The 14,271-nt window shown below is 35.3% G+C and overlaps 1 protein-coding gene across 1 annotated transcript in view; it reads left to right on the top strand.

Moving 5' to 3' along the window:
* LOC111989224 (uncharacterized) overlaps positions 1 to 6,761 on the top strand; it is a 25,686-nt gene extending 18,925 nt beyond the window's left edge. The window contains exons 10-11 of the mRNA XM_065783030.1: positions 6,481 to 6,561; positions 6,659 to 6,761. Of these exons, the coding sequence (XP_065639102.1) occupies positions 6,481 to 6,561; positions 6,659 to 6,761 (184 nt within the window). The remainder of the gene's footprint in view (positions 1 to 6,480; positions 6,562 to 6,658) is intronic.
* The last annotated feature ends 7,510 nt before the right edge of the window (positions 6,762 to 14,271 follow it).

Raw genomic sequence — 14,271 nt, 5'->3', positions numbered from 1 at the left:
TTTGGTTGGGGGGTTTTTTTTATTTCCCCCCCCCCCCCCTTTTTTTTTCCAGCTCTTTCTATTAATCTTCTTATTAATTTTTTGTTGCAGCCATGGATGACAGTCTACTTTCACTCCCTACAAAAGCACCTTCTATGCCAAATGTACCATTCCTTCAATCCCAATATGATTCTACTGAGGTTGAAGGCCAATTTGATTTGTTAATGTTCCAATTTGTGTAAAGGATGATGAGGATGATGAAGATTACAATTTAAGTGACTGTTGAATTCGATGATGATATAAATGAAGATTTTGGTATGGGGGATGATAGAATTAGTAGAGAGATTTAAGGCAAGCAACTTGAGGGAGTTTGGAATAGTGAAGGAGATGATCATATGGGGATGTAAAAAATTGAAGGAGATTTGGCTTTTTTATTATTTTTTCTTATAGGGATGTAAAAAATTGAATGTTTTTTTATTATAATTTTTCATACAAAGAAATTGAAGAGGAAAATATCATTTTTGTATTTCTAATAAGATTTTGCCTTATTTTTTCTCCCTTGATGTTTCAATATGAATCGAATGCTTTTATTTTTTTGGTGATGACAACCTTTTATATAAAAAGCAAAGTACAAGCAAGAATCTTCTTCCAAATCTTACTAGACCAAAATCAAATTGAACATTACACACTTGTGAACATTTTTATATATTACTTTAAATTTAATCTAAATATATAGATATATTACATCACAAATCCTTTTTTTTTTCTTGCAATCCTACATCAACAGTCACTTCATGTAAAGATGACGTCTAACATTAAAACTCAATACTAAATAAAAGGCTACCACAATCCCCACCGAAAAACACTAAGCCACTTAAAAAATCCTCTTATGCATTGCTGCTTCATTCTTAAGCCTTTGATTGGTGTCCAATAGTCCTTTAATAACACTTTTGCTCCTTGGGGTGAATTCAATGTCATGTCATTCAAAGTAGTTACATACATTACAATCCTACACAAGGAGAAAAAAATAATTATTAGACTATGCACAACTTATAAACCAAACACAATTAATTGAAACAAAAAAAAAAAAAAAAAAACCTCCAAGTGGTGGCTGTCAAATGAAGTGCCAGAACCACCAAGCGCTGTCGGGACATGGGTAGCGAGACTAAGAGCGATTTTCTACGGTGGTTGCCTCTTTCTCTCTTCTCTCTCCAGTCAGACCTAACTCTCTTTTGTTTTCTTTAATCCATCTGGTTTCAAATGAACATCACTGAGTTTGTTTTTTAAAAGTCATGTGTGTCTCCCATGACTATTCTATTAGTTTTTTAACAGTAGACTAATTGGGTATTGATTTGGCGGATGTGCAAAGTTTATGGTGTAAAATGACCAATAAAAAAGTTCAGGAGTGTCTTGGCCACTACCTCAAAGTTTAAGAGGTGTATGAGCATTTTTCCTTTTTTTTTTTTTAGTATACTTAGATAGTCAAAGAAATGCTCTAACCATCAACGCAATGAGGGAAAGGTGAGCACAAAAATTAACAGACTAAGAAGGGAAATCAATGACCTTCTTGATGATGAAGAGACCTATTGGGGACAGAGGGCTAAGGCCCATTTTTCTCAAGGATGGAGATAGATATACCAAGTTTTTCCATGCCCAAGCCTTTGAGAGACGCAAGAAGAATTCAATTTTGGTCCTATGGGATGCAAGTGGAAGATGGTGTGATGAAAAAGATAGCATAGCCCAGGCAGTCACATCATACTTTGAGAACATTTACACAACCTCCCATCCAAGACACCTTGAAGATGTGACTGCGGCAATCCCTACCAAAGTGACTAAGGACATTAATGCAAGCTTAACACGGGATTTCACCAAGGAAGAGGTAGTTACTACTCTCAAGTAGATCCACCCCACAAAGACTCCTAGACTAGATGGGATGCTACTATCTTTTATATATAAAAAAAAAGTATTTAAAATATTGTTGGTAACAATGACACTAATATGGTTCTGAATGTTCTTAATAGTAATATGCCCATAGAAGAACTCAATAAAACCAACATAGCCCTCATTTTGAAAACAAGCGACCCCAAAAGAATGACTTAGTTTCAACCCATTAGCCTCTATAATGTAATCTACAAGCTTATATCTAAGACCCTAGCCAATCGCCTAAAAACCCTTCTCCCCTAAATCATCACAGATAACCAAAGTGCTTTCACTTCTGACCACTTTATAACAGATAATGTCCTTGTGGCTTTCAAACTAATGCACTACTTGAGCCATAAAGCCTCGAGCAAAGATGGCTTTATGGCATCAAAATTAGACATGAGTATGGCATTTGACAGAGTAAAATGGGGCATCATGCAAAAGTTGATGGAAAGATTGGGCTTTAATGTTAGATGGATAAATCTAATCATGCAGTGCATACCATCGACAATAAACCTAGTCATAATTAGTGGGGTAGCTCATAGAAACATCATCCCTACAAAGGGGCTCCGTCAAAGTGACTTCCTCTCTCCAAGTCTTTTTGTACTCTATGCAAAAGGTTTATCTATCTTAATCTATGAAGTAGCCAGGAACCAACTCATTACAAGTATCTCCATCTACTAAGGTTATCCAAATGTCACTCACCTCTTCATTGCAAACGATAGTGTATCATTCTACAAGGCAAGTTTGTAAGAATCTAGGAACTCAGAACAATCCTCCAAAGATACGAAGAGGAATTGAGCCAGAAAACCAATACTGATAAATCATTTGTGTTCTTCAGCCCTAACACAACTCAGGAAAGAAAAGAGGAAATCTTTAGCACTTTAAGTCCCATGCAAGATTCAAGACACAGCAAAGACCTAGGTCTCCCATCTTTTATTAAAAGATTAAAAAAAAAAAAAAAAAACAAGTGTTTGCTGCCCTAAAAGAGGGAGTGGGTCAAAAATTGGCAAGATAGAGGGGCAAGCTTCTTTCAATGGGTGGAAAAGAGATTCTCATTAAAGCTGTTGTCCAAGAAATCCCTACATACACAATGAGATGCTTTCAACTTCCCCAAGGCTTATGTAACGACTTGGAATGAATGATTAGAAATTTCTAGTGGAGAAATTAAAGATGGCTTGGAGGTATAGGCTTTCGAAATTTACAAGTCTTTAACCTTGCCATGTTGGCTAAACAAGCTTGGAGGATCCTCTTAACCCCAAATTCTCTAGTGGCTCGGATGCTCAAAGTTAGATACTTTCTCACATGTGACATCCTCAATGCTAAGCTGGGTAACTCACCATCTTACTCGTGGAGGAGTATCCATAACAACTTAGAAGTAATCAAAAAAGGGACATGTTGGAGAGCTGGAAATGGGAAGCTAGTCCACATTCAGGAGGATAAATGGCTCCCAAGGCCATCTACCTACAAAGTTATCTCCCTTCCAAGTAACATCCTTGAATTCCTAATGGTCTCCTCCTTTATTGATTATGACACAAGATGGTGGAGAGTAAATATACTTAGAGCAGATTTCCTTCCCTTTGAGGCCAAGCCAATCCAAAAAATGCCCCTGAGCTACAACCTGTCAGACAACAAAATCATCTGGATTGGGAATAAAAAATGTGAGTTTTCTGTAAAAAGTGCTTATCACATAGCTCATAATCTTATTGAGGCCAAGAAGGAAAGGGAAAGCTCTTCAGGAGACCTTAATATTCAACTTTAGAAGAAGCTTTGGCGCCTTAATCTCCCAACAAATATTAAAATTTTTTCTTGGAAAGCTTGTATTAATGGGCTCCACACTCTAAAAAATATTGGTATTAGGGGAATTAACACCAATAAGGCCCATCCTATTTGTAGTAAAGAATCTGAGAACTCCTAGCAGGCTCTGCTTTATTGTGACTGTTAGGTTCTAAAGATTTAGGATTTTATGTATTTAGAACTCTAATGTGTAATGTTGGCAAACCATGATCAAAACAATATGTTTATTCTTGTTTAGGCTTGCTCAAAGTATGTTTATTTGTAAAACTGGAATCGAGTGATTGCAGATTTATTGGACTAAATCTGTAAGGCTCGATCGATCAAAAATTAGACTCGATCGATCGAACCACGTACAGATTTATTTTTCTGCAGAGTTTCAGTTCAGCCCAAACTCTATTTAAATGTCTTGGGGATCAAGTAAAACACTCCTATTTATAAGGAAAACCCTAGAACGTTTTTAGGACTTTTGAAGAGAGAGATTAGAGTGCCTCTTGTGCCCCCTTTTATTTTTAGGGATTTGTACCCAAACCTCTCTAAGTCTTTGTTGCTCATATTGCTGTTTATGTGAATCTCTTGTGAGATCTTTGAGGAGCTTTCCTTCACATAAACTTAGGGTTTTCAAGGTAGAGATATTATCTACATCTTGATGATTAACTTGGTTGCTACCATTGAAGCTTAAAGAATATCAAGCGTGGGTGCTTGTAACTAATTGAAGAATTCAAGAAAGAAGGAGTCTGTGGATTCGGAGCTTGCACGTGGTCGTGTCAGTAAGTTCTATTGGTGGGTAGCATTAGGAAGTCGAGCGGGGAGCTTGTAGTCTTTTTATATGAACTTCGATTCTTTCATAGTGGATTCAGGTTTGCCTTGAGGATCGGTGGGTCAAATCCTCCTCAGGTTTTTACCGTGTGGTTTCCTGGGTGATCTTATCATTGTGTCTTTTATTATTTCGCTGCTTTATTATTTTGATATGATTATTTGATTGCTTTAACCTAGAATTGCATAATTTGACTAAGTAACAACTTGGCTAATTAATCTAGGCTAACCAATCTAGTTGTGTTTTAAGGGGTCTAAAATCATTCAGTGACTTTGCCAAGCTTGTCTGGGAGCATTGGCACGAAACTCCATTCATCACTCATCAAATCAGAAGAACCTTCTTAGACTTAGCCTTGCATTGGCTCTCAAACAAATCCACCCAGGGCCTGGAACTCTTCATTGCTTTAGCTTGGGCAATTTGGTACAATAGAAATCAAGTTGTTTGCAATGATACCTACCTCTCCCCTATGCAAGTCTGACAAATGGTAAAAGAGTATTGTGGAGGACTTCAATGAATCTGCCACCACTAACTTTCATCCTAGACCATCACTCGCTAGTTAAGAGTTGTAGGCACCTCATTTTGTACCTGGTTAATAAAATTTAGTCCCCAGTCTTAATGATGAGCTTGAAATGTCTACAAAAGGTAACTGAAGTTATTAGTGCTCAAATCACTTTGAAAACATTACTAAAAAATGACCTTTACTCACTGTTTTAACCATAACTTTTGATCCACAAGGAATTTTTGAGTGAGATTTATTTTTTTGGAAAGTATAAATTTTGGGCTTCAATTTGAACATAAATTTTTCCTAATTTCGATTTAAATTGAATGAGTTATTACCATTTGAAGTAGGACCAATAGAGTTGTCAGAATTAGGGTTTCTAGGAATGTATGCTTATGCATGCACAAACCTGCGTACACAAGGCCCTTTCCAAAACCTTAGAACTTCAGTTTTTAGGATTCAAACCCTTCCTCTTTGATGCAGCTTGGCCCTTAGACCCTTTGGAACGTTCAAAACCCTAAAAATAAGCTTGAAAACTAGTTTAAACATATAAATACATTCTTATGCCTCCAAACTAAAACCCTAGCAAGAGAGAATTGATTTTTCACCTAGGAGGAGAGGTTTTTGGCTTTTAAAAACCTCTCTTTATTACTTATTAGGGCAGAAACTACTTTCTAATCCAAAAAAAAAAAAAAAAAAAAAAAAAAAAACCTTTTTCAAACAATCTTTTCAAGAACATCTATTATTTTGAGTTATGATTACCTATGAATTATTGAATATTTTGATTCCCTTAATTATCATTGAATCTTGTGTTGTAGGCATTGAGGGGCCAATCAAATATCAAACAAGTTGTGTTCCATAAGCAAGGTGAGTCTCTCTTCATGACTCTTCCTTAATTTTGGCTTTGTATAACTTGTATTCTTATTGTTCAAATTTGATTTATATATTATATGTTCTTAGAAATGTGTTTTGATTTGTTTGATTTTGTTTTATAGTGTCTCATTATGTTTCGATTAGAGTTGAATGATTTGATATATTGATGAACATGTTTTGATGTTGTTCTTGTTTGTTGTTAGATCCAATGCATGTTTAGGAGTAGATTTTATTTTGTTTATCTTTGATATCTTTGTTGTTAGTTTAGGTTGTTTAGTTTTTATATTAAAATAATGTTAGGTTTGGTTTGATTGTTGTTTTATTGCTTGCTTTAAAATTGTTTTTCTGGGCGTGTATGCGTGCGCATACTTATGTATGCATACACATACTAGAGGCATGCATATGCATACTTGTGCCTAGAAATGCAAATTTTATGCATACTTGTGCGCAAAAATGCAAATTTAGGGTTCTTGCAATTTTGATTGTTTTGTATAGTTTTAATCCTCTATTTAGGCCTTGTTGAGTCTAATTTTCACATGTTTAGGTCTAGGGTTCGTAGAATAACATGTTTCACATGCTATGTTGAATTGATAATTAGGGTTTATATCTTGGATAAATCACATGAACATGCATATGAATATGAATATGCATTGATGCATAGGTGCTATGGTGCTACGAGGTAAGTGAAATAAGTCATGCATAATTACATGAACATTCATTTGATTGGGATGATGAGCATGATATGGTTTATGAACATGATGAATATGCTTGGTTAGTACCATGATGCTATGCTTGGATGTTTGGGATATGCTTGATGTTAATGCCTTGTTGATGCTACCATATTGTGATATGCTTGCTGCCTTGGATGAGATGAGATAGATGTATGCTTGGGTTGTGATATGCCATGATAGATGAGTGATTAGGTTTTAAGATGATTGATGTTATGTTGATTGTTAGATGTATGCTACCATGTGTGAGTATAGATGCAATGTTGAATGTGTCTTTAATAGGGTTAAGACATAAGACACAATAAGAGGAAGCCAACCTTAGGGTTAGGCGGTTTTGGGTGCCTAACACCTTTCTAAGACCGTACTTTATCTCCGAATCCAAATCTCTAGTAGTAAGATCAATGGTCCTTCCTCGAGAGGACGCTATATATATGGATCTTAGACTATTGCAAAAACTAGATGGCGACTCTCCGCTGTGTCCACAAGAGTCACAAGATCAATGTGGACGGGGAAACATCGAAGCATGACAAAAAGTCCAAAATTGGTATGGTTATCAGAGATAACAAAGGGCAACTGACTATTGCTCTTAGCAAGCTCCTGCAAGCCCAATACCCTGCAGAACTAGTTGAAGTAATGGCCATCGAGCAAGGTGTTTTGCTGGCCCAAGAAATGCATCTAACTCATGTTATCTTTGAAGCTGATGCTTTCACAGTCATACAAGCCATCAATGACAACACAACAGGGAATGACTTTGGCCACATCATCTAGAGATCCAACAAGCCAAAAACACCTTTACTAGATGTTTCTTTAAACATCTGAATAGGGACTTCAATAGGGTAGGTCATGAACTTGCTCAGTTTGCTAGGATTAGTGAAAGCACTCACATATGGAAGGGTGTTACTCCTTCCTTGGTTATTTAATATCATCCCACTTCAAAAAATAATCATGGTCCACAAGATAGTAGTGCATCCCACTTCAACCCACTTCAACTGCATCCCGCACAGCATCATCAATAGAACACAAAAATGCCATCATTCAAACTTTCCAAAAAGCATAATTGTTACCATTAAAAAATGGTGGCACATTTAGAGATTGAGACCTATCCATCTCAATGTGGTGTCAAGGATCACACTATGGTGTTTAAACCACAACAAGTGCACCTACTTTGATACCAATTGAAAACTCAAATAGCGTTGAAAACACTATGAACATTTAAACCCTCAAACAACAAATTACAAATTCAAACTTTATATCAAACAATGTATGTGCGGAAAATGATAACAAGCTTATAACAGAATTGATAAACAATCTAAACCATAAATAATCACAATTACAGTAGTAATTAAATGGTAAAGATAAAGGGAAGAGAGATGCAAACACAAGGACAACACACGATATGTTATCGAAGAGGAAACCGAAGCCTTCGACGTAAAATCTCCCCGCTGCCGTCCAAGCGGTCAATAATCCACTAGAAAATGTAGTTAGGATACATGAACAACAATAGACCTTCCAAGCCTAATCTACCCAGGTACCTAAGCCCTCTAAGCTTCTTGCTTCAACGAGGTTGCGCCAAACCTTTTTCTTCTCTAGCTTACCAGATTCTGCTATAAACCATAGCATCAACCAATAACCATTGGTCCCTGCTAAACTGCTTCCCTTAGCACCAAAAGACCTTCTCACAGACGTGGATATGGTGAGAAAAGGATTTGGTTAAGAACCTCTCAAGGATGTATCAATGGAAAGGAAGAGAGTAGAGAAATTTGAAGAGTCTCTAAGGTGAAGATTGTGGATGAATCAATCTTTTTTTTCTCTAGGGTTTCTCTCTCAAAATTCTCTCTGGAAGCTCTCTACATTTCGTGGGTTTAAGGGGTATTTATACTAGGGTGAGACAGAAATGCGAAGAGTCAGGTTTTTCAAAATAGAGCTGGTTGGCGGCCTGGCCTCGCGACTTGGCTGAGTCGCGAGTTCAAGCCGTAAACTAATAGAACGGCTAGGTTGGACTTTTTATCCTGTAGTGCTTTAGCTAGCACGACTGTTCATCTTCTCACACGCTTCACTCGTGTACTGAATTTGGCGGCTTGCCAGTCGCGAGTCACCCACGAGTCCCAGCCGCAAAGCCTTACATTCTTGCACTTTCTTGGGCATTTCTTCACACTCTCTCACTCACTACCCTTACATGAATCCCACTTAAATACAGGGTTTCTAAGTGCTGAAATACAAACAAATTGGCAAGGAATAAACAAGGAATAAAGCCATCAAGATGGTTGATTAAATTCAACCTTACAATGTTCCAAAAAAAAAATCATGTCTAGTTAAACAAAAAAGACTAAACAAAACAACTATCACACAAGAAAAGAGAGAGAGAGAGAGAGAGAGAGAGAGAGAAGCAACGTCCTAGAAAGAAAAGAAAAAAAAATTGGTAACATGCCCACCCACAGCCACAGCCCAAGAAAGCAAAAAATTAATATATATATATATATAAAGCAAATTCCAGTCGTCAAAGAAAAGAAAAGAAAAAAAAAGGAAAAAAAAAAAACTGGACATGGTTATTTTTGTCCATTAAGCAGCCCCATTTTCTCCCCATTTTGGAGAGAAAACGTTTTGGTGGGCCCGAGAAGAAAACACTTAGGTCCCACCATTTATTTTCCTTCCTCTCCACCCAACCAAACACACTCAAAAAAGTTTTCCTTCCTATTTTCTCTTCAAAGTTTTCCATCCACCCTATTTCACCTTCAAACAAACACACCCTAAAGTAGTTACTGACATAGAAAAAAAAATGAAATAGAGGATTCCCACTTGAAAGTGACTCTGACACAGAAAAAAAAAAAAAAGGAAAAAGAAGTTATTCTCAAAGACCAAACCATATAACCTTCTCACCAATTTCACTATTCTATAAGTAGCTTTTGTTTGTCCCATGTTTTATACTTATTTAACTATTTTTTTCCTTTTTATTTAATATCATTATTTTCACCATTTTCACTGTGATACCTTTCATAGCATTTTATTATTGAGTGAAGCTAGAGATATTACAAATTTTACTACTTATGTCTTACAAATTGGCATGTCACCAGTCACAAAAAAAATAATTTCAAACATATATTCATTATATTGTTTAAGTAATACTAATCATATTTTCACCACATCAGTTTGTAAAATTTGTAGTAGCTATGACTATGAATTGGTTATTTTTGTTTATTTATTTCAATAATATGAAATATATTCATATTTTCTTACAATGTTTATTTATTTTGTTATTATTATTGATTAATATTTTAAATTAATTTTACTTTTATATTGTCTTCTAATTTTGTCCCCTTTAGACTAAAATCTTGGCTCTACCACTGCGTACACTAGACCCTTGAACTTCTCTCTCTCTCTCTCTCTCTCTCTCTCTCTCTCTCTCTCTCTCTCTCTCTCTCTCTCTCTCTCTCTCTCTCTATTATATATATATATATACACACACACACACACAAAACATTTTCCCAATTGGTTTTCCTTTGTTCTTGTTTCATTGTCGTTTGCATAGGGTATAATTTGATCTACCATGAGTTGTCAAGTCATGATTGGAATGTTAAGAAAGGGTTACATTTTCCAGAATGCTACCAGGCAAACTAAAAGAAAAGGCATCATTACTTTAATTAGTATGTTTTATATACTTTCTATAAAAGATGAAAGAAAAATTATTCAACTTAATAGAGCTAGGTTGAAAAGCATTTTATTATGTGGGGTAAAAATTGTAGGAATCTTTTTTTCCTTCTTATCATGTTCTATATATATATATATATATATATTTCTTTTTGTTTACTTTCAAAATGATATACTACATAATCCAGAACTTGGAATGTTGACTAATGATTACTTGGGCGTAAACTTGGAATTTCTATTGGCAAACATATGTAGTAGAACTTTTCGTTTGTTTGGATTAAGTTGTGAAATAATTCTTTTTTGGCTGAGTGTGGAAAAATTAGGGCAAATTATAACTTACTCACTTATTGTTTGGCTGAAATTTGAGTTGTCTACCTGTGATTTGAAATTTGACACTTTAGTCTTTACCCACCTAAGATTTGCTTAGTTAGAGTTCTATAACCCACTTCTGTTAAAAACATGGTTAAATATATAATTTTGCTCCACTTTTATATCTCTCCCCTCCAAAAACACAAAAATATAAGATTAAAAAAATTCCAACAGAACACTTGCATTATAGTATTTCAAATCACAGGTAAGCAACTTAAATTTCGGTCAAATCTTATATGAGTAAAGTGTCAAATTTCAAATCATAAATAGGCAATTTAAATTTCGGTCTAACCATAGATAGATAAATTGTAATTTATCCAAAGAATTATTTGCTATAGAGGGAAGTCACCTATCACATATAAGATCATGTTAATTAATAAACTACAAGTATATAGATGAATCTTCCAAAAAAAAAGAACTATATGCAATATGGAGTGCTTCTGTTTAAGAATAGATCAATTTGGCTTTATCCTATCTTTAGAGTGTGATACAATAAGTGTCTTTTGAGAGCATCAAAGGTTACCTTTTAGAAAAAATATATATATATTTAAGTTATAACAAGGTAGATGGGAGGCTTAAACTTGGACATCTCCGCTAAATATAATACCAAGATAACTCAATTGAGTTATATTTATAAGACTTGATACTTTACCCCCCCCCCCCCCCCATCTTTAAAATATGATATATAGATGTACAAACTTTCTTGGTTTTTTTTTTTAGTTTTTTTTTTATTTATTTTTTATTTTATTTTTATTTTTAATAATTCAATAGTTGCAAAAGGGGAGATTTGAATCTTAAATATATCTGTTAAAGTTATCAAAGTTATCAACCAGTTGAGCTAGAAGGCTATTGACCATATATTCTTTCTTTTAATTGCCTATAAATGGTGAACAAAAAATTGGATTTTAAACTTATTCGAAATCCCAACAACACTATAATTAAACCTTAAACAGGAATTAAATTAGGTCTGATATGGTTAATGAGGTAATATGAAAAAAGATGAGTTTGATTTAGTTTTATACCTATTAAAAAAAACAAAAAACAAAAAACAAAAACAAAACATAAACATATGGTTTCAAAAATTGTATTCCAGGAAAAAAATATTATAACCTTAATAATGATTTAAAAAATGTATGTAATGATTAAAGAGTATTACCAATTCATCACACTACCATAGTCCCACCATAGTGTTACAAATAAATATTTTTGATAGGGGTAATTTTGACTAAGGTTCAACAAATCCCAGTAACACCACGCAAGGAAAGTGACGGCACCCACGGGTCCGTCAGTCCCACAGAAGCAGACGGATGATTTAGAGTGAAAGTGTAAAAGCGACAAGGCCACGTTAAAACCCAACGTGATGAAAGGCAGACAGGGTGAGTAAAAGGCCAACTAGGAGTTGGAGCAACAACTGAACCAAAGAAACAAGCGATGCCAAGAAGGCCAACACAACGAGCAGGATTTGGACGAACAAAATGGAAGCCACCTATCGACGAGGGACAAACAGGAGAGGGAAGACTAGAAGGAAAGCAATGTCCTCAGCAGGAGGGACAAACCGAAAGATACTAGCCGCCCCTTAGAGATGGAAGCCAGTGCGCTTTGCATGGCCCAAGACATGCAGATGATGAAGGAGAAGATGGACATGATGATGAACGCCATGAGGGAACGAGTATCAACTAACGTAGATGAGTTGGTCCATTGGAAGGACTCCCCGTTCACTGCCCAGGTGACTTCCTTCCCCCTCCTTGCAAAGTTTTGAATGCCACAGGTAGAAGCCTATGACAGGTCAAGGGACCTACTCGACCATCTAGAGTCATTCAAAACCCTCATGCACTTGCAAGGAGTTCTAGACGAAATTATGTGCCAAGTCTTCCCAACCACACTCAATGGACCGATGAAGGCATAGTTCAGCAAGCTTATCCCAAATACCATCTCTACCTTCAAGGAGTTGAGCAGACACTTTGTCACACACTCTATTGGGGGACAAAGACACAGGAGGTGATAACGCCCGTTTAGGTTCCTAGTAACACCATGCAAGGAAAGTGACAGCACCTATAGGTCCGTCAATCCCACAGAAGTAGGCAGATGATCCAGAGCGACGGTGTGAAAAGCAATAAGGCCACATTAAAGCCCAAGGCAATGAAAGGCAGACGGGCTGAGTAAAAGGTTGACAAGGTGAATGAAAAAGCCGACGGGGCCAGCATAGTCTTGCTTGGTCCCCACAAATATCTGTATAAGGAAACATCTTGCATATCACGTAAGATGAATTAATTACTCTTTCATATCTCCCTCAAATGGAAAGACACCTTACAATCCTAGAAACCCTAGTACCAGATCTTTTCGATAAGGAAAAATCCCCTCTCTCAAGGGATCTTGGTTCACCACTCCCACTATATAAGCACCAGACCCACTCTTTTCCCAGGTACATAGAAAATCCCTATCTCTCTCATTATAGAGTTCTTATAGATTTCTCATTTGCTGACTTGACTTTTGAAGGATTCTTGGCCGGTACCACACCGGTGCCTTTTGTTTGGTCCTTCTGTTCTTCTGCACAGGTATCCATAGGAGTGATTTGGAGCCTACAACTCACTGACGATTTTAGCACATCATCAATTTCTATATTACGTCATTGGATGACAATATCATGATGCAATCACAAAACTCACATAGTTTTTTTTTTTTTTTTTTTTTTTAATAGAACCTCACACACAGTTGAGACAACCATTTTATATGATTTTCATCTATATTCTACTTCAAGACACTAGCTAGTCATACAATTTATAATAATTCGTAACTCAGGAAAATGATTTTCTACATTTAAAATGGAAAGCATTCTATTCTAGTATGTACTTGTACTAAATGTGTTATATATATATATATATATATATATAATAGGTGAAGCTAAGAGAAACTTAAATTAGAGTTCCAATTTTGCGCCATGTGTCCTCAATTATTTATTCTTAAAGAGTTTTATTTCTTAATTTTAGAATCAAATGTGGGGACCATATCATAACTATTCATCCAAATGAGTTATTAAGTACAAAAACCAAATAGTTTAGAATAAATGAATCATAAAAATTAAAAAAAAAAAAAAAAAAAAAAAAAGTGGCTACCTGTCCCTTGTAAAGCTTGAAGTTTGCCGTGAAGAGATATAGGTGATGGAAAAAGTGAAATAATATAAAAAGTGGCTAACGTTTGAGTTAACGAGAGTCATCTGTTGAATTTGAGTCTCAGTGGGTGGAACAGGTGTCACTCTCTGATGCAAAGACATCACAGGTTGGAGAGACTTCCTCCAATCCAGGTTGCAGAGAAACTTTTTCCAAAAAAAAAATCATACTACAAGATGTTTTGGTTCTTCTGGAATGATATTGATTCAATTAGTTGATAAAAATTACTGTTATACTTTTTTTATTAAAAACTACTTGTAACCCCATGCATATGCATGGATATACTTAAAAATATATAATAAGATGCATAATTAATATATATATATATATATATATTTAAATACTATTGATAGTCATTTTTACATTTTGTTAACCCTTTAAAAAATTTTGTGAGGACATTATTAAAAATAAAATGTAAATTGTCCATGTTGGTATTTATTTATTATTGTGAAGACCTTTTTTTTTTTTTTTTTTTTTTTT

Source organism: Quercus suber, unplaced genomic scaffold (assembly GCF_002906115.3).
Source record: "Quercus suber isolate HL8 unplaced genomic scaffold, Cork oak 2.0 scaffold_326, whole genome shotgun sequence".
In the NCBI taxonomy this organism is placed as follows: Eukaryota; Viridiplantae; Streptophyta; class Magnoliopsida; order Fagales; family Fagaceae; genus Quercus; species Quercus suber.
This window is presented reverse-complemented; position numbering and strand designations above follow the sequence as displayed.